We start from the raw sequence: 24,810 nt of genomic DNA, 5'->3' as shown, positions 1-24,810 counted from the left end.
TGCTGTTTCAACTATATAATGTGTGAAACACACACCACGAAAATTAGAGTCATAGTCTTACCCCAAGTATATTGAGATTTATCATTTTCTTCCTTTGAACCTCAATATCATCTATTTTAGGAAATCTTCCTTGATGAACTAAAAGAGACACACCAAAAATCCTCCTAGTCCCATTTCCTCATCCCCAACTCCTGAAACCTCCCTTGGTCATCTCTTGGCACACATACTCAATTCTCATGTTCACTTATTTTTATTCACACTGCATCCTAGATAGGACTGTGCTGGCTATAAAGCTATTGCCTCTCAGTGTCAAGTTGACTCCTCTGCATTCCTCTTTGCGGAACTGGGACTCTGAGTAAAAGGCTTCTTACTGGTTGGCTGCTTCCTGTAAACTCTTCCAGTTAGAAGCATGGTAGTCAGGCTAAAGGAGACAGATGACTATTTCATCCTGCTTTCTTATATGTCTCAAATTCATCTCAGCAACACTGCTTTACCTCAGCTGCAGCAGCTTATTCCAGAGGCAGCAGCTGACTCCGGTATGCAACAGTTGAAGAACCAGACCTTCATATCCCTCTGGAACACGAACATCAACCCAGCAGCTTTCCTTTCTCAGAGGCTGAGATTCAACCCCATGGGACCCTCCTCCAAAGATCCAATAAATCCAACTTACCTGCTAACTGAAGTTGCTTCCCCCATGAAACTTTTGTTTTTTTCTCTCTTGTCAAGTGGACAATCCCTAACCTAACCATTCCTCATGTTCAATTTCCTCTGTTAAAACAACTGGTCTGGTTTCTATCATGACTGTACTCAAATAGGGCAAAGACAATACAGAGAGTGCATAGGATCAGTGTAGAAAAAAGTGAAACCAATGTTAGTGGAGTGTAGACTTCATAATATGTCAAGGTTGGACATAGAAGCAAGTCAGCAGAGTGACTAAAAATGCATCCTTATTAATGCATTTCAGATCATTGCCTGAATATCCATGAATATAATTCATTGTCATCCTCTCCCACACTCAGTGTCAGCCATGCCATGGGGGAATGTCACCCCCCCACTGTGTCCACCAGGAAAGGCAGTAGTTTGAAGCAGTCTCTCCACCTGGAAAAGTATTGCAATGAATAGTTTACTACATAACATCCATTTTTTTAAGGATAAAAATCTAAGTTTTAAAAAATCCTCTATGATGAGAGAAAATGTCAAAGGACTAAATCTTCAGGAAAAACATGTAGCAAAATAACCCTCTAAGATATACTTCTTTTATGCTTGAAGCCAACAGTTTTACTGAGGTGTTACTTCATATCACACAATTCATTCATTTATAATGTACAATTCAATATGACACCTAAAGCACAAGCTACAAAATTTTAAAAATAAACAAGTGAAACTGAAAATGTTCTGCACAGCAAAAGAAACCATCAGTGAAATGAAAAGACAACCTAAGGAATAGGAGAAAATATTTGCAAACAATATATCTAACACAGGGTTGATATTCAAAACATATAAAGAACTTGTACAACTTAATAAAAAAAAAAAAAAAAAAAACAAATAACCCAATTAAAAATTGGCAAGAACTTGAGTAGAGTATATGAAAGGCCAAAATGTACATGAAAAGATACTCGACATCACTAGTCGTTAAGTGAAGTGAAGTCACTCAATCATGTCCGACTCTTTGCGACCCCGTCAACTTCATGTTCCTCCATCCATGGGATTTTCTAGGCAAGAGTACTGGAGTGGGTTGCCATTTCCCTCTCCAGGAATCTTCCCTGACCCAGGGATCAAACCCAGGTCTCCCACATTGTAGACAGACACTTTACCGTCTGAGCCACCAGGGAAGTCCTCACTAGTCATTAGGGAAATGCAAATCAAAGTCACAGTAAGCTATCACTTCATACCTGTTACAATAGCCATCATCAAAAGACAAGGGCTAAAGACTGGCATGAATGTGGAGAAAAGGGAAGATTTGTGAACTATTGGTGGGATAGTAAATTTTTTAGCCACTACTGAGGTTCTTCAAAAACATAAAAATAAAACTACCATATGATCCAGAAACTCCACTTCTGGGATAGGAATATATCCAAGAAATGAAAGCACTAACTCAAAAACATATTTGCAGTTATGTTTATAGCAGCATTAGTTACAATAGCTATGACTTCAAAACAGTCTAAGGGTCTATCAATGGAAGAATGGATAAAGAAGTTGTGACATAAATATAAGTATAGATAGAGATAATGAAATTATTCAGCCATAAATAATGAGAAAGTCCTGCCAATTGTGATCTGGATGGACTTTGAAGGCATTATGCTAAGTGAAATATATCAGACAAAAAAAGACAAACATTATATATAATTTTATTTATATGTAGAATCAAAATAAAAATAAAACCTCATAGAAAAAAGAGGTAAGACTTGTGTCTGGTGAGAAGAAGGAGGTGAGAGAGGGAACTGGAGAATGGGGGCAAAAAGATACAAAGTTCCAGTTATAAGATAAATAAGTAATAAGAATGCAATGTACAGTGGGATGATTTGAGAGAATAGCATTGAAACGTGTATATTACCGTATGTGAACTAGATCACCAGTCCAGGTTCAATGCATGAGACAGGGTGCTCAGGGCTGGTGCACTGGGATGACCCTGAGGGATGGGATGGGGAGGGAGGTAAGAGGGGGGTTCAGGATGGGGAACACATGTACACCCATGGCTGATTCATGTCAATGTATGGCAAAAACCACTACAATATTGTAGAGTAATTAGCTTCTAATTAAAATAAATAAATTTAAAAAAAAAAAGAATGCAACGTACAACATGATGACTATAGCTAACATGGCTGTATGCTATATAGGAAAGTTGCTAATAAAGTAGACCTAAGAGTTTTCAACACAGTGATATTTTTTTCCTTCTTCTTCCTTCTTTTTTATTGTTTCTATATGAGAAGATGGATGTTATTGTGCTGGGAGCCAGCACACGAGATCCCACCCATGACAAGGTCTTGAGAAGACCTGACAAGCAAGGCAGATCAGGACTTCAGGGATTTCCTTAAAGATGATCTCTGTCTTTCTAAAGCTTGCTATAGTAGACTACTCCCTAATTTCTGTGGCACGGGTAGAAGGCCTTCCCCTATCTCTTTCCAAACAGAATCAACTTAGAACTTTAATTAATATGTCCGCCGGATGGTGGTATCCTGTAAGATTATCCAGGATGAAAGGAGTGTTTCAATTTAGACCCCTTTGCTGGCATTCTAGCCTGCTTCACAAATGCGTACTAATGCACATGACTGCTCACGACACCTTAATCATAAACAGCATAAAGAACCTGATCACATAAAGGCCTAATAGGCACAGAGCCCTTTGGGGGTGAGGAAGCCCTATTAGAGAACATAAAAATATTATTCTAAAAGCAGTTATAGTTAAAGATTTAGAAAAATAAGAGTTTAGAATTGTTAATTTTAACCAGGAATGCTAAACAGGGGCTGCCTCACTGGAGCTGCAGAGTCTTTGTGTGGTAAACCTTTTAGATAAATTTAACTGATAACTTCTGCAAAAGGACTGACCTTTGTGTTCATTAAAGAATAGATTACGGAAAACAGCTTTGCATTCACCTAGGTCAAAAATGTCAATAGGCCCCAAGGCCAGAAGATAATGTACAAGACTCTCACAAAGAAGTATGCAGAAAACACCCTGGTTTCGTGAAGGATGAGCCCATGTAACATTAAACTATCTTCCCCTTAAAAATGTACTAACTTAGAATATAAAAGCTATGGTAAAAAATAAAGATTTGCCAGACTGTGCTGCACATCCCCAGTCTGGTCTCTCTCTCTCTCTCTCTCTCTTTCTCTCTCTCTCTCTCTCTCTCTCTCCCCCTCCCCCTCTCTCTCTCTCTCTCTCTCTCTCTGTCTCTCTCTCTCTGTCTCTCTCTCTCTCTCTCTCTCTTTCTCTCGCCGACGCCGTTCATCCTGAGTGTACCCCTGGATCCTGCTGAGGCTGGACCCCGGCAATATTGAATCTATTGTGATAATCATTTCACACATACATAAATCAACCCATCAAGCTGTACGCCTTGAACATGTATAGTGAAATATGTCAACTATTTTCAATAAAACTGGAAAAACAGAAAATTCAATGACTTTTAGTATATTCACAGATTTGTAAACTCATCACAATTTTAGATTTCTTTACTTCAGAGAATGCTCACTCCCCTTAGTCATCATGTAAGGTACAGTTCCGGTGAGGCAGAAAAGGAAAGACGACCTCAACAGAAGTAGGTTACCTTTATTCAGGCAAGGAGGGGCGACAGTGGGCCTAACGACCAGGCTGAGCACCGAAAGGGATCAGGGAGGCTTCATAGGGAGGTTTGTGGAAGCGATAAGGGACACGTTAATCAGGCAGGATATTTTGAGTATTCTTTGGTTGAGATGACACTTGTAGTTGGGCAGAGGGTGATAAGTCTTCTGGGCGGGTGTAGGGGGTGGTAGGTTTCCGGACAGGGGGTGATAAGTCCCAGATAGATGCAACTGGCCTGGAGCATCAGGATGAAACTAAAGTTATGCTTTGTTTTCTCTGAAGTTAGATGATTCAACAAGGGGCCTTTGAGACTGTTGTTCTCTTTTCTAGGCCCCAAAGACTCCTTCACATCACACTGCTAAAAGTTCTTTCCACCGCACCTCTAGTCCTAGGCAACCATCTACTTTCTGTCTCGATAGATTTGCCTATTTAGCACATTCCTCTGAAATATTTGAGGTGCATTTTTTCTTCCCAGTGATTCCTGGTACCCTAGAGCTTCCCCACTGTGGTTGAAGCATCTGCTGTTTCATTGGTGTAAAGAAACCATTCTTAACCTTGACATTTATCTTTAAAAACCTAAAGGAAAACAACCCTGCAAATTCATTGGAAGGACTGACGATGAAGCTGAAGCTCCAATACTTTGGCCTCCTGATTCAAAGAGCTGACTCACTGGAAAAGACCCTGATGCTGGACAAGATCGAAGGCAAAAGGAGAAGAGAGTGGCAAAGGATGAGATAGTTAGATAGCATCACCGACTCAATGGACATGAATTTGAGCAAACTGTGGGAGATAGTGAAGGACAGGGAAGCTTGGAATGCTGCAGGCCATGGGGTCTCAAAGAGTCAGAAACGACTTAGTGACTGAACAGCAAAATTCAGTTTCTCAACAAAGTTTCCTGGAAATTGTTCTAGCCTTTCCATATGGAATAGTTTTGGTACTCTTATCAAAAATAACTTGACCCTATATGTGTGGCTTTATTTCTACATTCAATATTTTATTTCATTGGTTTATATAACATAATTTCTATATATATATATGGAATAATTACTTGATAATTATGATTAAAACTTTAAGAACCATAGAATCTATGTAAAAGATAAAAAGCTAAATGGAAAATGTGGCCATGATTATTTGAGGGTCAGGAATTTAGGCAGCACTCTACTGAATGGTTCTTCACTGACATCTGCATGGTCCCAAAGAATCAGAGTCAGGAGCTCTGGCTTGGTGTGGTGTTCCACAAGAGCAAATAGGAAAAGGATACACATTCAAACTTTTCAAATTTAAGACTACAGAAGCAGGGGCTTTCTGATTATCCAGTGGCTAATTCTCCATGCTCCCAATGCAGGGGAGTTACCAAGTTACTAAGATCAAACCTGGGTTTGATCCCTGGTCAAGGAATTAGATACCCCATGCTACAACTGAGTTCGCATGCTGCAACTAAAGATTCTGCATGCCACAATGAAGATTAAAGATCCCCATGCAGTCAAATAAACAAATTAATTAAAGTATTATATACTTTTTAAAAAGAAAGGACTACAGAAGCAGAAGACAAAACTCAACAAGAAATGACCATTTTCCATCTTTTCCCCCCATATATAGTCATGCACTCCCTCATTCTCTTCATTACCTGCAAGGTATTTGTCTTTGCCCTCCTTACTTTCTTCTCAGTCTCTCAGTGTAGTTTCCCAGCTAAACAACTTCAACGTGAGAGGAGAATGCAACGTAACCAAGCACTTTGGTGGTTATGTTCTAGGATGTTGGTCTCTCTGTTTGTCAAGGCAAAGTTCACTCCCCAGCCTTCCTGTCTAATCTACCTCCTAACCCACCCTGTGGCCTGACAATTTGGTGCATGAGAAGAGTTTTTCCTAGTACCCCAGACCTACATATTTTTACAGAACCAAATGAAGGAGATGAAAATGGGTAGGCAGCAACCAGAAACAGCTATATTGATAACTTCTCAGTTCTTCCTATAGATATATAAAGCCTGGTTTCACCATGGTACCAAAATATGCATTCACTATTCAGGTATGTTTTTATTTCAGGCATCGGCATTTGTATTATGTAAGTCGTTGTTATTAGTAATTACTTGATGTGTAGCCGTAACAAAATCTAAGTGGCAAAGGGAAGGTGCAGGCATCCTCTAGTCCAAGGCCACAGTATTAAGGAAGAGGAAATGGAGTGCCTAAAAAATATGGTAATATTCACAGGTGTCTAAATGATAACTAAGTGATAACTGACCTGAGATGGAAACTTAAGAAATATGTTTGTGCTTTTTAGAAACACAGCACTTCCCTTCTAGCATTTTGTGGATTTTGGCTTTGGTAAAATTTTTTGTACTTTGTGCTATGAAGTAAGAGAAAGAGAAAACCTACAGATAGATCTTTCCCCCTTGATGTTTTTCAGCCTATCATTTGTCTCTACCATAGGAAAAAAAGAAGCTTCTCTTCTGTGTAGTTCAGTCAGTAAAGCATCTACCTGCAATGCAGGAAACCTGGGTTCAATTCCTGGGTCGGGAAGATCCCTTGGAGCAGGAAATGGCAACCCACTCCAGTATTCTTGCCTGGAGAATCCCATGGACAGAGGAGCCTGGCAGGTTACAGTTCGTGGGATCACAAGAGTTGGACACGACTTAGCGCTATCTTTCTTTCTTAGGAAAAAAAATATGTATATAGTTGGCTTTGCATTTGTCCTTACGTACATACTTAAAACTATGATGGCGACTACTGCAGGAAAACAGAATGGAGTTAGAATGAGAAAGTTTAATGCTTCTTTTTACATAAACTCAATATACATGAGGGGGCTTCCCAGGTGGCACTAGTGGTAAAGAACCCTCCTGCCAATGCAAACGACGTGGTTTCAGTCGCTGGGTCTGGAAGATCCCCTTCTCCCCCCAGGAGAAATACTTGGTAACCCATTCCAGTATTCTTGCCTGGAGAATCCTACGGACAGAGGAGCCTGGCAGGCTATAGTCCATGGGGTCCCAAGAGTCAGACACAGCTGAAGCAACTTAGCACGCACGCACGCAATATACTTGAATTTTCTTCTATAAGGACATATATAATTTATTTTGTGCATGTGTTCAACTACTTTTCACATTTTTCAGTTTCCGTATCAAAATTTTTAATTTACACTTATAAACAATTTTTGGTTACAAAAAAAAATACTTGGTTGACCAAAAAGTCATTTGAGTTTTTCCTTAACATCTTACAGAAAACCTAAACAAACTTTTTTGCCACAGTAGCACTTTCCAGCTGACAGAATTTTTAAAAATATTTCGGTCAGTATTGTAAACACAAAGATGACCCACCAGTTGAAGGATACATATAATTTAGAATATACATATATATGTGTGTGTGTATATATATGAAATATATGAATATATATGAAATATATATTCATGAAATGAATGAAATATATATTCATGAAGTAAATATGTATATTTATATATACATATGTATATATGTATGTGCGTATGTATGTATGTATGTATATGTATATATATATATATATACAATATATAATATATATATATATATACAATATATAATATATATATATATGAAATACTTTCTCCTGAATCCCAAAGTCTTTTCTGAGTATCTTTACATTTTTGTCCATGAGGAAGAAATCACTAGATTCTGAATCCAAACACCAGACTAGGGAAAGCATGAGAATGGGACCCAAACTGAGAAGGCTCCAAGGTCAATAGGATTTATTGAGTTTCTGCTTACTGAATGGTTTAAAAACAGTAAAATCTAACTTAGATGAATGGAAAGACAGGGGGAAAGTCCCTTAAGGTGGATACCTATAAATTTTCCATCTCGAATAACTAGGAGCAGATATGGTTAGGTCCCAAGGTGATGGAGAGCTCACCATAGGAGACATTCAGACACAAAGCTGATTTTCTTCTGGGAAGGGAGTCCCAGTTGCCTCATCAGTCTCAGCAAGCTGAGGCTTCCTGAAACAGGCAGGAAATTTCCACAGCACTAGTACTGTCATCTCTTCATGAGTCTGTGCCCAGGATGCTAATAAAGACAGGTCTCTAATTCCAACCCTTCTTCAATGACCATGGTGTCCTGGAGGTAAGTCAGTTATACCCTTGCTCAGGCTGTGATAAAACTTGGGCTGAAATACTATAAAACGCACATGAGAAGGGAAAAGGAACATATGTGATGCCTTTGGGAATGGCTATGATTAGGTACATCAAGGGAAAAAGTAAACCTATTCCATGTACAGAGAACAATATGAGCAAATCACACTGGCAAAAATAAAAATAAGAAAACCAGAACTGTCTTATGAAGTATGAGGATGTGAAGTTCAAACACGATAGGATATTATTGAGCTATGATAAAGAAGGAAATCCTACCATTTGCAACAACAAAGATAGAATATGAGGGCATTATGTTAAATGAAATGTCAAGACAAAAATAAGTAAATACTATATGATATCACACGTATAGAATCTAGAAAAACTGAACTCACAGAAACAGAGTATAGTGGTGGTTGCCATGGGCTGATGGGTGGACAGATTAGGGAGATGATGACCAAAAGGTACAAACTTACAGTTAGAAGGTAAATGACATCTTATAATCTAATTTATAGCACAATTATAGTTAAAATGTATCATATTACATACTTGTAAGTTACTAAGTCTGTAGATCTTAAATGTCCTCACTAAAACAAAAACAAAAAGTAATTATGTGACACCGCGCCTATTATTGATGCTTTGGTGGTAACCATTTTGCAATATATATCAAACCAACACATTGTACACTTTAAACTTATACAATATTATATGTCAATTAAATCTCAAAGAAAAGAAAGAAGCAACTTCATCTGAAAAAAAATTATGCCCAGAGTACTTGAAGGCAGAACAGTTAGTCAAAGGATAAAAGCAAGATTTTTCTTTCTAAAAGACTAATTCACCTGGATTTAACAGTGGTCATCTCAATGAAACCCAATGAGAATGATTACCATTTCTAGTAGGTGGAAGATATCAGCATGCAAATATTTGGGGGAATGCTAATTTTTAATTAATAAAATTCCTTTTCAGAGAAGGTTTAGATTCACAGCAAAATTGAGGGTAAAAAATTGTCATATACTCACTCCCCCTGTACATGAATAATCTCCCCACTATCAACATCCCACACAACAGTGGTACATTTGCTACAACTGATGAATCCACACTGATAAATCATTATCATCCAAACCCATCGTTTACCTTGAGATTCACTCTTGGTGTACATTCTATAGATTTTGATAAATATATAGTGACACATACCCACCATTATAGTATTATACTATAATTTCACTGCCCTAAATATCCAATATGCTCTGTCTGAGAATAATGGTCTTTATTAGAAAATTCTGTCAGTGATTTGTCTATCTTTGCCTGGATTTATAAAGTGAGGAAAACATACAAACCAACATTTTCTGTAATCATTTTGGACATTTTTAATAACAATTAGCTTGTGTTATAACCAGAAGTTTATCACAATAGATACAGTTTATTTGTTCTTCACAGCATTATGATTTTGTGTAATGCTTTGTATTCATTTTACATTAAATTATTTTCCAAATAAGTAGTAGAGATAGACGTGAATTCACCAAGGATGAGCCTAGTTCCACTCAAACCAATAGGTTTTAAGACTGATGCTTTTGCATTGCAGTATTCTGACAATTCTCCCCAGATGATCAGCTCTACTGGTCATGCAGAGAATGTGGTCCAGGATGGGTGAATTTCTCAAAACCAAGAAGGGCTAAGGAGAGTTCATGGAGAATGGCAAAAGGGGGGGGGGGGGGGCTCCAGACTGCTAGGACATGGCAACTGAGAACCAGAAAGGTGATAAAGTCAATCAACATTTTCCACCTCCTAGGATCTGTTATTGCCCCTCACTCTCTATAATCTCTGCCCCAGTACTTGCCAGCTTTCAGCATCAATTATGTCATTACATAATGGGAATATTTTATAGCAAGTGGATCTACATTTGTTCACTCAAGAGTGCTCTGGAAGAAACATAGGTGCTAGTAAGAACAAAACAAGTAAAAGAAGTTTCCACAAATTCTTGGCTCCTCGAGGATTTGTACTAACCATTGTTGGGAAGATTGACATGAATAGCTGGAGCTTTGCTTAGAAGGGTCACAACAGCAGTGAAGTTTCAGAAGTTTACCACTGATAGACTAAACATTGTCTGACTGAAGATTTGCCATTATAGAATAGGATGCTGCAACACAGATAATGGATGATGGTTTCTGAGCTTTGAGTACAAGGACCAGGGATCCTAGAACAATATAATCCTAGACCTGGAAATATTATATTTCATTTTTTGTAAATTTTAAAATTAAAGGCTACAGATAAAGTGAATATATTTCAAATAAACACATAGTAAGTAAGTGTTAGTCGCTCAGTCATGTCCGACTCTTTGAGATCCCAGGGACTGTCTGTCACCCACCCAGCTCCTCTGTCCATGGGATTTCCCAGGCCAGAATACTGGAATAGATAGTCATTCCTTTCTCCAGGGGATCTTCCCAACCCAGGGACTGAACCAGGTCTCCGGAATTACAGGCAGATTCTTTACTGTCTGAGCCACTAGGGAAGCCCCAAAATAAATAAACCACAAATAAACACATAGTGATGAACAAAATAAACTCTTCATGGAGCCATTAAGTGATAGCTGGGTACTCCCCTAGAAGATAAAGTAGGATTACCACACAAATCTCATGACACCTAACATTAGAGGCTTCCCCTATCACAAGTGCAGAGCATTTATCAATAGCATGTTATATTGGAAAAGAGAAACTTGGAGCTACAAGGGAACAGAGATCATTTAGATGAATATATATATATGAATATGAATATATATATATGAATATATATTAATATAAATATATATATTATATATATCAAATAGCTATATATATATAGCTAAGGAGTAAAGGAATATGGAAAACAGAAGGCAGAATTCACTAGAAGGAAACTTAATCTACCTTTGCCACATCCTTACTGTAGCATGACCCAGAAACTACCTCTTCCCTTCATATATTTCCATAGTTCCATGTTAAGCTAGCACATCCCAGATTCATCTTCCAGCTCCAAGTAGGTTTCTCCTATCTGAATTGATCACAGACTGGAGGGTGATGAGAAAATGAGTGAAGCACAAATTCCTCCTTGAAGATAAAGATATTGATACAGAAATGCATCATAAGGATTGTTTTGGGGTAAATGACATCAGTTAGAAAGTAAATAAATGTAGTCACAAACATTGAGCAATAATTAATATTGGCATTATAACTGAAAAGTATTAACATTACAGATACTGTTATGATGTCTGCTTTGAAAACCAATGGTCAGAAATGGCACTGTTCTGCTAAGTGTTAAAAAAATGGGCAAAAAGAAAAGAAATGGCACTGTTCTAACTGAAGTTACAAAGTGATAAATATTTAGTGAGTGTTTTACTTTGAAAGTCCCTTAGAAGGATGCTGAAATGAATTAAGTGAAGTTCTTATCTCAGGGAAATAAAAATCTCGTAGGCATATATCACAACTTTCTTATTCAAAGGGCTCAAGCTCATTGTATATTTCCCCTAATTGAAAGTTCTATGCATTTTTGGAAGCCTGAGAAAGTAATATCTGTGAATAATGAGAAGAGCAAGTTGGTATTTACTTGGAGTTTCTGATACGAGAGATTTTGTCACGATATGTCAACATTTAGGACTGCCATTTGGAAGAGAACACAATAGATAATTGTCACATAGGAATGAAAATGGATCCAGTATGAAATTAGATGAATAAAAGTATAAATAGATACGATGCATTTTTTAAAATTATCAACTATTAATGTAAGAGAACTACAGTAGGAGTGCTTGGGTGATACCAACTGAAATTGTCAGCAATCCAAGTATTTAAGATTTAGACCAGGATAGAAATATGAATATGTTAAAGTCTTTGATAGTAACCAAGGTAACGTTTTCCTAGATTCCAAGTAGCTGATGTAAAACTAATCTTCATTTGGCCTCAGAGGTGGCAGGCACCATGATGATACGATCAGAGGGTATCAGAAAGAAGCTGCCTGCACTTGTACAAGGACAGGTTCAGCATGATGTCAGCTAATGGCAGGGCTGTGGGGAGGTATCAGAAGATGGGAAATAATCAGAGATTATTTCTGCTAGGGAGCAGAGTGAAGAGGGGACCTAGTTATGACTTTTCATCTAATTAATTAAATTTACTCTATGGGAAAGTGAAGGTCCTAAGCAGATGGAGGAGGAGGAGGATGATAGAAAAGATATTTCCCAGAGGACTGTGTGTGAAGTTCAGGACTTGCTGCAGCATCCTAGCATGAGGGAAGCTGGACCTGCACTGCTAGTAGTGAGTAATGAAGAGGGAAATGCCTGGGAGCACTGCCAGTAACACAAGGGAAAGTTTGGGCATGCACTTAGCTTATGTGTTTAGCAGGGAGTGGAAAAGAGGGTGTTCTCAGCTTCATTATTTCTCCTATGCCATGCCTCATATCATTATATTATATCCGACTTAGAAACACTTTATGATTCCCCAAAATATGCACAAAGTCCAGGTGAGACATTGCCCTTCCGTCAATGACCACCTCTTTTGTTGTTACTTTTCTCTTTTATGTTTTTCCGGAGTATAAGAGCATACACATGGATTTTCTATTCTTCTCCACCACCTGTAACTATGACTTCCTTTAGGTTAGGCCCTGAATTGGGTTTTTATTAATTATATCACAAGTAGAAAGACAGATGAAGAAAGGCAAGTTAGGGACCAGCATCCTGAGGAGGAACCACAAAGCCGGCACCTCAGGGTTTTGGCAGAGGTTACATCCTAAGTGCAGCCCATTAGACCACTCAGTGCTGGTTACAGAGGAAAGACCTGCAATGAAGAGTAGGATGTCCTTACTCTTTTTCTAACCCACCTCCCACAAGCAAAGCCATCAGTAAAATCAATTTAGCAATAGTAATAATGCCTCATACCTGTAGAAATTCTCACACAGGGTCACAGGACACCAGTGGAATTTCCAAAATCATCAGGGTCATATGGGCAGTTTGAAAATGTCCCTGAGTCAATTTTTATATTTATTGCTTAAGTTTTAAGACACATCAGTTCAGTTCAGTCCAGTTGCTCAGTCGTGTCTGACTCTTTGTGACCCCATGAATCGCAGCACACCAGGCCTCCCTGTCCATCACCAACTGCCGGAGTTTACCCAAACTCATGTCCATTGTGTTGGTGATGCCATCCAGCCATCTCATCCTCTGTCATCCCCTTCTCCTCCTGCCCCGAGTCCCTCCCAGCATCAGGGTTTTTTCCAATGAGTCAGCTCTTCGCATGAGGTGGCCAAAGTATTGGAGTTTCAGCTTCAGCATCAGTCTTTTCAATGAATATTCAGGACTGATCTCCTTCAGGATGGACTGGTTGGATCTCCTTGCAGTCCAAGGGACTCTCAAGAGTCTTCTCCAACACCACAGTTCAAAAGCATCAATTCTTCGGTGCTCAGCTTTCTTCACAGTCCAACTCTCACATCCATACATGACCACTGGAAAAACCATAGCCTTGACTAGATGGACCTTTGTTGGCAAAGTAATGTCTCTGCTTTTTAATATGCTATCTAGGTTGGTCATAACTTTCCTTCCAAGGAATATGCATCTTTTAATTTCATGGCTGCAATCACCATCTGCAGTGATTTTGGAGCCCAAAAAAATAAAGTCTGACACTGTTTCCACTGTCTCCCCATCTATTTCCCATGAAGTGATGGGACCAGATGCCATGATCTTAGTTTTCTGAATGTTGAGCTTTAAGCCAACTTTTTCACTCTCCTCTTTCACTTTCATCAAGAGGCTTTTTAGTTCTTCTTCACTTTCTGCCATAAGGGTGATGTCATCTGCATATCTGAGGTTATTGATATTTCTCCCGGCAATCTTAATTCCAGCTTGTGCTTCTTCCAGCCCAGCATTTCTCATGATGTACTCTGCATATAAGTTAAAAGCAGGATGACAATAGACAGGCTTGACGTACTCCTTCTCCTATTTAGAACCAGTCTGTTGTTCCATGTCCAGTTCTAACTGTTGCTTCCTGACCTGCATATAGGTTTCTCAAGAGACAGGTCAGGTGGTCTGATATTCCCAGCTCTTTCAGAATTTTCCACAGTTTATTGTGATCCACACAGACACATAGACGTGTATTATTAGGAAAAAGTCACAGCCAGCTCCATGGAGTTGGGGGTAAAATGGGACAAACATATCTTATAAGCTAAAATGTTTTGGAAGGAAGATCAACTGGCCAAGGCTTTTCCAGATGTGGGAAGAGAGTATCTAAGAGGCTGCTTGTTGCCAACATCTGAGCACCTATGCTCACACTGACAAAAAGTACATATCAGCTCACAAAATCTCAGTGGCTTCATTACTGCTTGATGGAAATGCCATTCGGTGGCACAACATTAGATGTCGAATTCTGCTCACTAGCAAAGAGGTAGGTATGCCTCAGGATGAGTACAGAAATGGATTGCTTTTTGGGGGGTACAGGGAGTGGGGTGGGGGGCAGAGTTCCAGTTAGAGTAAACAAATTTTAACCAAAATCACTTACATAGAAGCTAAAGGGCAGCCTTGATTCCAAAGAAGAGATTAAAAGGATCACTTAATGCTACTACCGAAGGATGGCAAGGCTTGAGGTGTTTTGTGGAGGCTTTATTGCAGTTTTACTGAGTTATAGTTGACATACATCACCGTGTAAGTTTAAAGTGTACAGCATAATGGTTTGATAGACACACATTACAAAATGATTACATGCTTCATCTCGTGTAGATAGTATAAAAAGAAAAGGGGGAGGAAATAATCCTATCCTTGTGATAAGAACTCCTAGGCTCTGTTCTTAGTAACTTTCATGTACATCATAAAGTGAGAGCCTAAGTTGCTCAGTCATGTCCTACTCTTTGCAACCCTATGGACTATAGCCCACCTGTCCATGGAATTCTCCAGGGAGTGGATAACCATTCCCTTCTCCAGGGGATCTTCCAGACCCAGGGACTACATTGCAGGCAGATTCTTTACCATCAGAGTCACCAAGGAAGCCCATCATAAAACAGTGTTAACTATACTTATCATGCTATATTATATCCCTTACTATTCATTTATCTTATACTGTAAGTTGGTACATTTTGACAACCTTATTCCAATTCCTATTCCCCCAACTTCTGCCTCTGGTAACAACAAATCTGATCTCTTTTTATAGGAGTTGTGTTTTATTATTTTTGCATTGCACATTCAAATGATATCATACTATATTTGTCTTTCTCTGTCTGACTTATTTCACTTAGTGTAATGTCCTCAAGGTACAATGACATTGCTGCAAATGGTAGGGTTTGCTCATATTTTTTTTGCTGAATAATGTTACTATATATATATGTCACAGCTTCTTTATCCATTCATTCAACAAACAGGTTGTTTCCAGGTCTTGGCTATCGTAAACTGTGCACTATTAACATAGAACTGTAGATATCTTTTTGAGTTATTGCTTTCATTTCCTTTGGCTTTATTTCCAGAAGTGGATTTGCTGGATCATAATGGTAGTTCTAATCTTAATATTTTGAGGCTCTTATATGTTTTCCATTATGTCTGCACCAGTTTACAATCACACCAACAGTGCACAAATATTCCCTTTTCTCTATATCCTTATCAGCATTTGTTATCACTTGTCTTTTTGTGATGGTCATTCTAACTGATGTAAGGGGATATATCATTGTAATTTTGATTTACATTTCCCTAATAGCTTGTGAAGTTTAGCATTTTCTTGTGTTCCTATTGGCTTTTTGTATATCTTCTTTGAAAATATCTATTCAGGTTCATTACTTATTTTTAATTGGATTATTTGGTGTCTTTTTTTTTTTTTGTTTGATTGCTTGTTTGGGATTTGGGGGGGGGGATTTTTTTTTTTTTTTTTTTTTTTTGCTGTTGAGTAGTATGAGTTCCTTATATATTTTGGATATTAACTTCTTATCAGATAAAGGATTTGCAAATATTTTCTCCCATTTTGTTGGTTATCTTTTCATTTTGTTGAACATTTCTTTTTTCTGTGCTGAATAGTTTTATGTAGTCATGTTTATTTTTTATTTTGCTGTTTATGCTTTAGGTGTCACATTTTTAATATTGCAAAGACCTCTGCCAAGGAGTTTTCTTCCCTATGTTTTCCTCCAGGAGTTTTATGTTTCAAGTCTTACACTTAAGTCTTTAATCTATTTTGGATTAAGCTTTGTGAGCTGTATAAAAAATACTTCATTCTTTTTGCATGTGAATATTCAATTTTCCTAGCACCGTTTATTGAGTTCTCTTATTGTTGGCTCTCTTGGCAAATGTTAGTTAAAAGTATATACTATATAAAAAGTACATAGTATATATAAAATTTATAGTTTGAAATGGAAGTGTGACACCTTTCACTTTGTTCTTTTTCCTCAAAATGAAAGTGAAAGTGATAGTTGCTCAGTTGTGTCTGTACATTAACTTTGTATCCTGAAACTTTAATGAATTTGTTAATTTGATTGAATAGTTTTTAGATGGAGTTTTTAGGATTTTCTATACATAAAATTCCCCTTCATGGATCACTGCCTTGTTGTAGCAAAGGAGCTTGCATAACCCAATGAAGCTATGAACCATGCCATCATGCAGGGCCACCCGAGATGGTTGGGTCATAGTGGAGAGTTCTGACAAAATATGATCCCCTGGAGGAGAGAATGGCAAACCACTCCAGTATACTTGCCGTGAGAACTCCATGAACTGTATAAAAAGGCAAAAAGCTATTGTTGTAGCCAAACACCCCAGGAAACATATTCACTCAGAAGGACAGCGCAGATAGTGGAGTGCAGTTTATTACACCAGAAGGTCCAAGGCAGAGTTTCCTCTTTAGCCAGGGACCCTGACCATTTTTTGTGTCTACCTTTTATACCTCGTGTGTACGTGCCCAAGTCCACATTCCCAATTTTCTCAAGTCTGCTCTGGAAAATGTCAGAAGGAGATATAATTAAGTTACAGTCATGTTTCACATTCTGAAGGCTAACTAGCCATGCAGTGTAGCCCACATCAATAGGTACCATGAAGATTACAGAAGGTATTCGATAACATAGTGAGTTATCGTATTCTTCTTCTAAGGAGTCTAGGTATGAGGTCAGCCTGGTCTGGTGTTCATCCATCCAGGAGGCCTGCTTGGCCATTGGTATGTTATCTCCATGGTTACCAGATATGTAGTCCAGAGTTCATTAAAAGTGTAAGGTGGAGTTAGTTCAGTCTGGGCAATCTGATTCTTCCCTTCTTCAATATGATACCGAAAGATGAGCCCTCCAGGTCAGAAGATGTCTAATACACTACTGGAGAAGAATGAAGGACAAATACTGATAGCTCCAGAAAGAAGTGGCTGGGCCAAAATGGAAACGATACTCAGTTGTGGATGTGTCTGGTGATGAAAGTAAAATCCAATACTGTAAAGAACAGCATTGCAAAGGAACTTGGAATGTTAGGTCCATGAATCTAGGTAAACTGGACGTGGTCAAGCAGGAGATGGCAAGAATAAAATGACATCTTAGAAATTAGTGAACTAAAATGGATGGGAATGAGTCAATTTAATTTAGATGACCATTATATCTACTACTGTGGCACGAATCCCATAGAAGAAATGGGAGTAGCAAGAGTCTGAAATGAAGTGCTTGGGTGCAACCTCAAAAATGACAGAATGATCTTGGTTTGTTTCCAAGGCAAACCTTTCCACATCACAGTAATTCAAATCTATGTCTGAACCACTGATGCTGAAGAAGGTGAACAGTTCTATGAAGATCTTGGGCTTTCCTGATAACTCAGTTGGTAAAGAATCCACCTGCAATGCAGGAGACCCCGGTTTGACACATGGGTCTGGACGATCCGCTGGATAGGGGATAGTTTACCCACTCTAGTATTCTTGGGCTTCCCTTGTAGCTCAGCTGGTAAAGAATCTGCCTACAATGTGGGAGACCTGGGTTCTATCCCTGGATTGGGAAGATCCCCTGGAGAAGGGAAAGGCTTACCCACTCCAGTATTCTGGCCTAGAGAATGTCATGGACTGTACAGTCCATGGGGTTGCAAAGAGTCAGACACGACTGAGTGACTTTTGCTTCACTTCACGAAGAAAGACCTAGAAGACCTCCTAGAACTAACAGCAAAAAAAGATGTCTTATTCATCATAGAGGATTGGAATGAAAAAGTAGGAAGTCAAGAGATACCTGGAGTAACAGGTAAGTGTGGCCTTGGAGTACAAAATTAAGCAGGGCAAAGGCTAACAAAATTCTGCCAAGAGAATGCACTGGTCATTAGCAAACACCATTTTTCAACAAGGCAAGAGACGACTTTACACACGGACATCACCAAATGGTCAATACCAAAATCAGATCAATTACATTCTTTGTAGCCAAAGATGGAGAAGCTCTATACAGTCAGCAAAAACAAGACCGGGAGCTGACTATGGCTCAGATCATGAACTGCTGCTGCTGATCATGAACTCCTTATTGCCAAATTCAGACTTAAATTGAAGAAAGTAGGGAAAACCACTAGACCATTCAGGTATGACCTAAATCAAATCCCTTACAATTATACAGTGGAAATGACAAATAGATTCAAGGTATTAGATCTGATAAACAGAGTACCTGAAGAACTATAGACAGAGGTTCATAATATTGTACAGGAGGCAGTGAACAAAACCACCCCAAAGAAAAAGAAAAGCAAGAAGGCAAAGTGGTTGCCTGAGGAGTCTTTACAAATAGCTGAAGAAAGAAGAGAAATGAAAAGCAAGGGGAAAAGGGAAAATACACCCAATTAAATGCAGAGTTTCAGAGAATAACAAGGAGAGACAAGAGGGCCTTCCTCAATGAATAATGCAAAGAAATAGAAGAAAAACAACGGAAGGGGAAAGACTAGAGATCTTTTAAGAAAATTGAAAATATCGAAGGAATATTTCATCCAAAGATGGGCACAATAAGGGACAGAAAAGGTAAAGTCCTAATAGAAGAAGAAGAGATAAAGAAGAGATAGAAATAATACACAGAAAAACTGTACCCAAAAAAATCTTAATGACCTGGATAACCACGATGGTCTGGTCACTCACCCAGAACCAAACTTTCTGGAGTGTGAAGTCAAGTGAGCCTTAGGACACACTGCTATCAATAAAGTTAGTGGAGGTAATGGAATTCCAGCAGAGCTATTTAAAATCCTAAAAGATGGTGCTATCAAACTGCTGCACTCAATATGTCAGCAAATTTGGAAAACCTGGCAGTAGTCACGGAACTGGAAAAGATAAATCCTCATCCCAATTCCCAAGAAGGGCAGTATTAAAGAATATTCGAACCACTGGACAATTGCACTCATCTCCCATGCTAATAAGGTTATACTCAAAATCCTTCATGCTAGGCTTCAGCATTGCATGAACAGAGAATGCCCAGATATTCAAACTGGGTTAATCTTTTTTCACCATATATTTAAGGTTTCTTTATTTAAAAACACATACGGGAGGCATAAGAAGATATACTTTGAATCTAAGCTTGCAGATTACACCTTTTCTTTAATAGCCTGATTTACTGAAATAAATATATGATAAACTGTTGAAAAAATGATGGCTGTTTTTTTCAGTAGTTACTGAGTTTTAAGGTTTCCCTGGTAGCTCAGATGGTAAATAATCTGCCTGCAATTCAGGAGATCCAGGTTTTATCCCTGGGTGGGGAAAGATTCCATGGAAAAGGAAATGGCTACACACTCCAGTATTTTTGTCTGGAGAATTCTATGGACAGAGGAGCCTGGTGGGCTGCAGTCCACGGAGTGGCACAGAGTTGGACATGACTGAGCAACCAACACTTTTACTTTTTCACTGAGTTTTAAATTCTAAGACAGATATTAACACCACATATACATACATACACATACATATATATATGATATTAAAATAACAATTGATTCAGATATATCTATTCATTAAAATAGTAATTGATTAAAATAACAATAGCTTAGACTCATTAAAACAACTTTCTTGTTAAGTAATTATGTTTCTTCCCTCACACAATTCATTTCTCATCTAGATTTTTCCAAAGAAGGCTATGTTATTGTCACAAACCCTTCTGTTATTAGAACTTAGGAGGTCATTTCTTATAGAGCAAAATGTCTGGTACTTACATGGAGATTTCCAAAGATTTAGCATCTTTATTAGTTCTTAAGATCTACTATGATATCATTGCACAGAAAGTCAACTTCTAGTCAACAATTTTAAAATAATCTGACTGGATGTTCAGAACTTTAGTTAGCTCTTAATTGCTGTAACTGTGGAATTTTTTTACTCCTCTCTTGAAAATACATATCAATAAAACCAGAAAGCAACAGTCATTCATTGGCAAGTAAATAGCTGCCACATTGTATATGTTTTATTTAGAACACCAATGTTTTGTCATTAAATGGAGGCAAAATGATTTGTAAATACTAAGTGCCCTGCAAACAGGCATTAGCATCTATGAATTTTGCGTGCCACTTGGACTAGGCTGTTAATCAAGCTGGATTTAGAAAAAGCAAAGGAACCAGAGATCAAACTGCCAACATTCATTGGAACATAGAGAAAGCAAGGGAATTCCAGAAAGATGTCTACCTCTCTTTCATTGACTACGCTAAAGCCTTTGTATGTGTGGATCATAACAAACTGTGGAAAACACTTAAAGAGATAGGAATACCAGAACATCTTACCTGTCTCCTGAGAAACCTGTATATGGGCCAAGAAGCAACAGTTAGAACCTTGTATGGAGCAACTGACTGGTTCAGAATTAAGAAAGTAGTACGACAATGCTGTTTATTGTCACCCTGTTTATTTAACTTATATGCAAAATGCATCTTGCAAAATGCCTGGATGAATGAGACACAAGATGGAATCAAGATTGCTCGGAGAAATATCAACAACCTCAGATATGTGGATGATACCACTTTAATGTCAGAAAATGAAAAGGAACTAAAGAACCTCTTGATGAGGATGAAGGAGAAGAGTGAAAAAGCCAGCTTAAAACTCAATATTAAAAAAACCAAGATCACGAGTGGAGAAGGAAATGGCAACCCACTCCAGTATTCTTGCCTGGAGAACTCCATGGTCAAAGGAGCCTGATGGGATACAGTCCATGGGGTCACAAAGAGTTGGACACAACTAAGCGACTAACACTGAAGATCATGGCATACAGTCCCATCACTTCATGGCAAATAGAAGGGGAAAGAGTAGAAGCAGTGCCAGATTTCCTCTTCCTAGACTCTAAAATCACTGCAGATGGTGAGTGTAGCCATGAAATTAAAAGATGATTGATTCTTAGGAGAAAAGCTATGACAAAGCTAGACAGTATGTTAAAGGCAAAGACATCACTTTGCCAACAAAGGTCCGTATAATCCAGGAAATAGTCTTTCCAGCAGTCATGTATGAATGTGAGAGCTGGACCATAAAGAAAGCAGATCATCGAAGAATTGATGGTTTTGAACTGTGTGTTGGAAAAGACTCTTGAGAGTCCCTTGGACAGAAAGGAGAAGAAACCAGTCAATCCTAAAGAAAATCAACCCTGAATACTCATTGGAAAGACTGATGCTGAAGCTGAAACTCCGATACTTTGGCCATGTGATGTGAAAAGCCAACTCTTTGGAAAAGACTTTGATGCTGGGAAAGATTGAAGGCAGGAGAAGAGGATGGCAGAGGATGAGATGGTTGGATGGCATCACCAATTCAATGGACATGAATTTGAGCAACCTCCAAGAGATGGTGAGGGACAGGTAAGCTTGGCATGCAGCAGTCCATGCAGTTGTGAAGAGTCAGACATGACTTGGCAAATGAACAGCAACACAGAAGTAAATCATCTGCAAATTAAATCATCAGCAAATTGGAATCCTTTCCAATTCTATTGCCTTTTGTATATCTTTCATGCCTGATTCCTCTGGCTAGGACTTATAGAACTATGAGTGGTAAGTGAGTGAACCCTTATATTATTCCTGATCTTAAAGAAAAAGCTTTCAAACTTTCACCATTGAATATGATGTTAGCTCCACAGCTAATATGAGGAGCTTGCCATATATGACCTTTATTATGCTGAAACAGGCTTCCCTGGTAGCTCGCTGGTAACCAATCCATCTGCAATACAGGAAAAGACCCCAGTTCAATCCCTGGGTTGGGAAGATCCCCCGGAAAAGGGATAGGCTACCCACTCCAGTATTCAGTGGCTCATATGGTAAAGACTCTGCCTGCAATGTGGGAGATCTGGGTTCAATCCCTGGGTTGGGAAGATCCCTTGGAGGAGGACCTGGCAAACTAGCCCAGTATTCTTCTTGCCTGGAGAATTCCCATGGACAGAGGGGCCTGACAGGCTACAGTCCATAGGGTTTCAAAGAGTCAGAAATGACTGAGTGACTAAGCACAGCACAGCATGCTGAGATATTTTCTTTCTATACCTAATTTGTTAAAAAGTTTTATCATGGATAGATGTTGAATTCTATCAGATGCTTTTTCTGTATCTATTGAGATTGTCATATGATTTATCATTTCATTTTATTAATGTGATGTATCACACTGATTGATGTACCTATGTTGAATTATCCTTGCATCCCAAAGCCAAATTCCATTTCGTCATGGTGCATGATTCTTTAACGTACTGCTGAATTTGATTTACCAGAGTTTTATTGAGAATTTTTTCACCTATAGGTATCAAGGATATTGGTTTTAGTTTTTTCTTCTGGTAGCATATCCGGAATCTGACTTTGGTACCAGGGTAATGCTGGCCTCATAAAATGAGTATGGGAGTTTTCCTTCACCTTTGATTTTTTGGAAGAGTTTGAGAAGGTTTGGCATTATTTGTTCTTTAGGTATTTGATAAGATTCACCAGTGAAGCCATCTGATCTTGGGTGTTTCTTAGTTGGGAGATTTTTGATTACTCATTCAATCTCCTGACTAGTAATTGGTCTATTTTGATTTTCCATTTCTTCCTGATTCAGTCTTGGTTGTTTGTGTATTTCTAAGAACTTTTCCATTTCTTGTAGGTTGTCTAGTTTTTAGCATGTAGTTGATGGTAGTGGCAAGGGTTAATTTTGAACATTCACTTACCATACTCTTGGCTTCTAAGAAAATGCTAAAATTATCCAAGTTTGAAGAAATGAACAGATGAAAATATCCAAAAATTAACAGGATGAAAAAAAAGTCAGCAAAACATCAGAAAAAATATTATTATAGGATAATAGAGACAGTTTTCTAAAATTACAAATCACTTTTTTCTGCCATCTCTAGGTGATAGTCTAATTGATGTTCTTGCTTCTTGCAGTCCCAGATGGGCACTAGATGGACATGTCAATGGCACCATCCCAGATGACTTCATCCTTTTGGGCTTTTCAGATAACCCTAGCCTTGAAATGACCCTTTTTGTGACTGTGTCTATCTCTTACATGGTCACACTAGTGGGCAACACCACAGTCATACTTCTGTTCCACCTAGACCCCCACCTCCACACCCCCATGTACTTCTTCCTCACCAACCTCTCCATTCTGGACCTCTGTTTCACCACCAGCTGCATTCCCCAGATGCTAGTCCATCTCGGGGGCCCAGACAAGACCATCAGCTACCTGGGATGTGCAGTCCAGCTCTATATCTTCTTGGGACTGGGAGCTGCTGAGTGTGTGCTGCTGCTGGTCATGGCCTTCGACAGATATGTGGCAGTGTGCCGACCCCTACACTATACAGTCATCATGCAGCCTCACGTGTGTCACAAGCTAGCATTCTTGGTCTGGGCAAGTGGGATATTTGGCACCTTGGTGCAGTCACCCACCACCATGAAGCTCCCCTTCTGCCATCATCACCGGGTGGACGACTTTGTCTGTGAAGTCCCTGCACTGATCCGTCTGGCCTGTGGGGACACACACTCCAATGAGCTCCAGATTTCTGTTATTGGCTCTGTCTTCCTGATGGTGCCACTCCTGCTCATCCTTATCTCCTATGGTCACATTACCCGGACGGTGCTGGCCATCCAGTCCCATGAAGGGAGGAGGAAGGCCTTCCAAACCTGTTCTTCTCACCTGGTCGTTGTTTTTCTCTTCTACTGCACTGTCACTGCTGTCTACATCCAGCCCCGAAGCCATTTTTCCCAGAAGGGAGGAAAGTTTCTAACTCTTTTCTACACTGTGGTGACCCCCACTCTCAACCCTCTCATCTATACCTTGAGGAACAAGGACATGAAGGGGGCTCTCAAGAGGCTATTTGGGAAAGACAGAACATCCAATGTGCAATAAGGAAATCAGCTCACATTCAGGAGCTAATTTGTCAGCCTTTGTCCAGTTGCTCACAGCATTAAATATGTGGTATTTCTTTTGTGGGGACTCTCAATTATCAACACGAATGGGAAAGGTCAAAAGCATGATTTGTCCAGACAGAATATCTATCAATAGTAAAATCTGATGCATCCTGCAATGTTGTTCTTAAATTTAAATGGAAGTGCAACATTGTTCCCATCAGGTTACCAGCACATAATAGAC

At 38.9% G+C, this 24,810-nt stretch overlaps 1 protein-coding gene across 1 annotated transcript; it reads left to right on the top strand.

Moving 5' to 3' along the window:
- Positions 1-409: 409 nt before the first annotated feature.
- Positions 410-24,567, top strand: LOC133062822 (olfactory receptor 2H2-like). Its single transcript, XM_061152191.1, has 2 exons — positions 410-536; positions 23,573-24,567. Exons 1-2 carry the CDS (start codon positions 410-412, stop codon positions 24,565-24,567), a joined length of 1,122 nt encoding a protein of 373 aa, XP_061008174.1.
- The last annotated feature ends 243 nt before the right edge of the window (positions 24,568-24,810 follow it).

This window comes from Dama dama, chromosome 9 (genome assembly GCF_033118175.1).
Source record: "Dama dama isolate Ldn47 chromosome 9, ASM3311817v1, whole genome shotgun sequence".
Classification (NCBI taxonomy): domain Eukaryota; kingdom Metazoa; phylum Chordata; class Mammalia; order Artiodactyla; family Cervidae; genus Dama; species Dama dama.
Note: the sequence above shows the minus strand (reverse complement) of the source record. Positions and strands in the feature narration are given on the sequence as shown.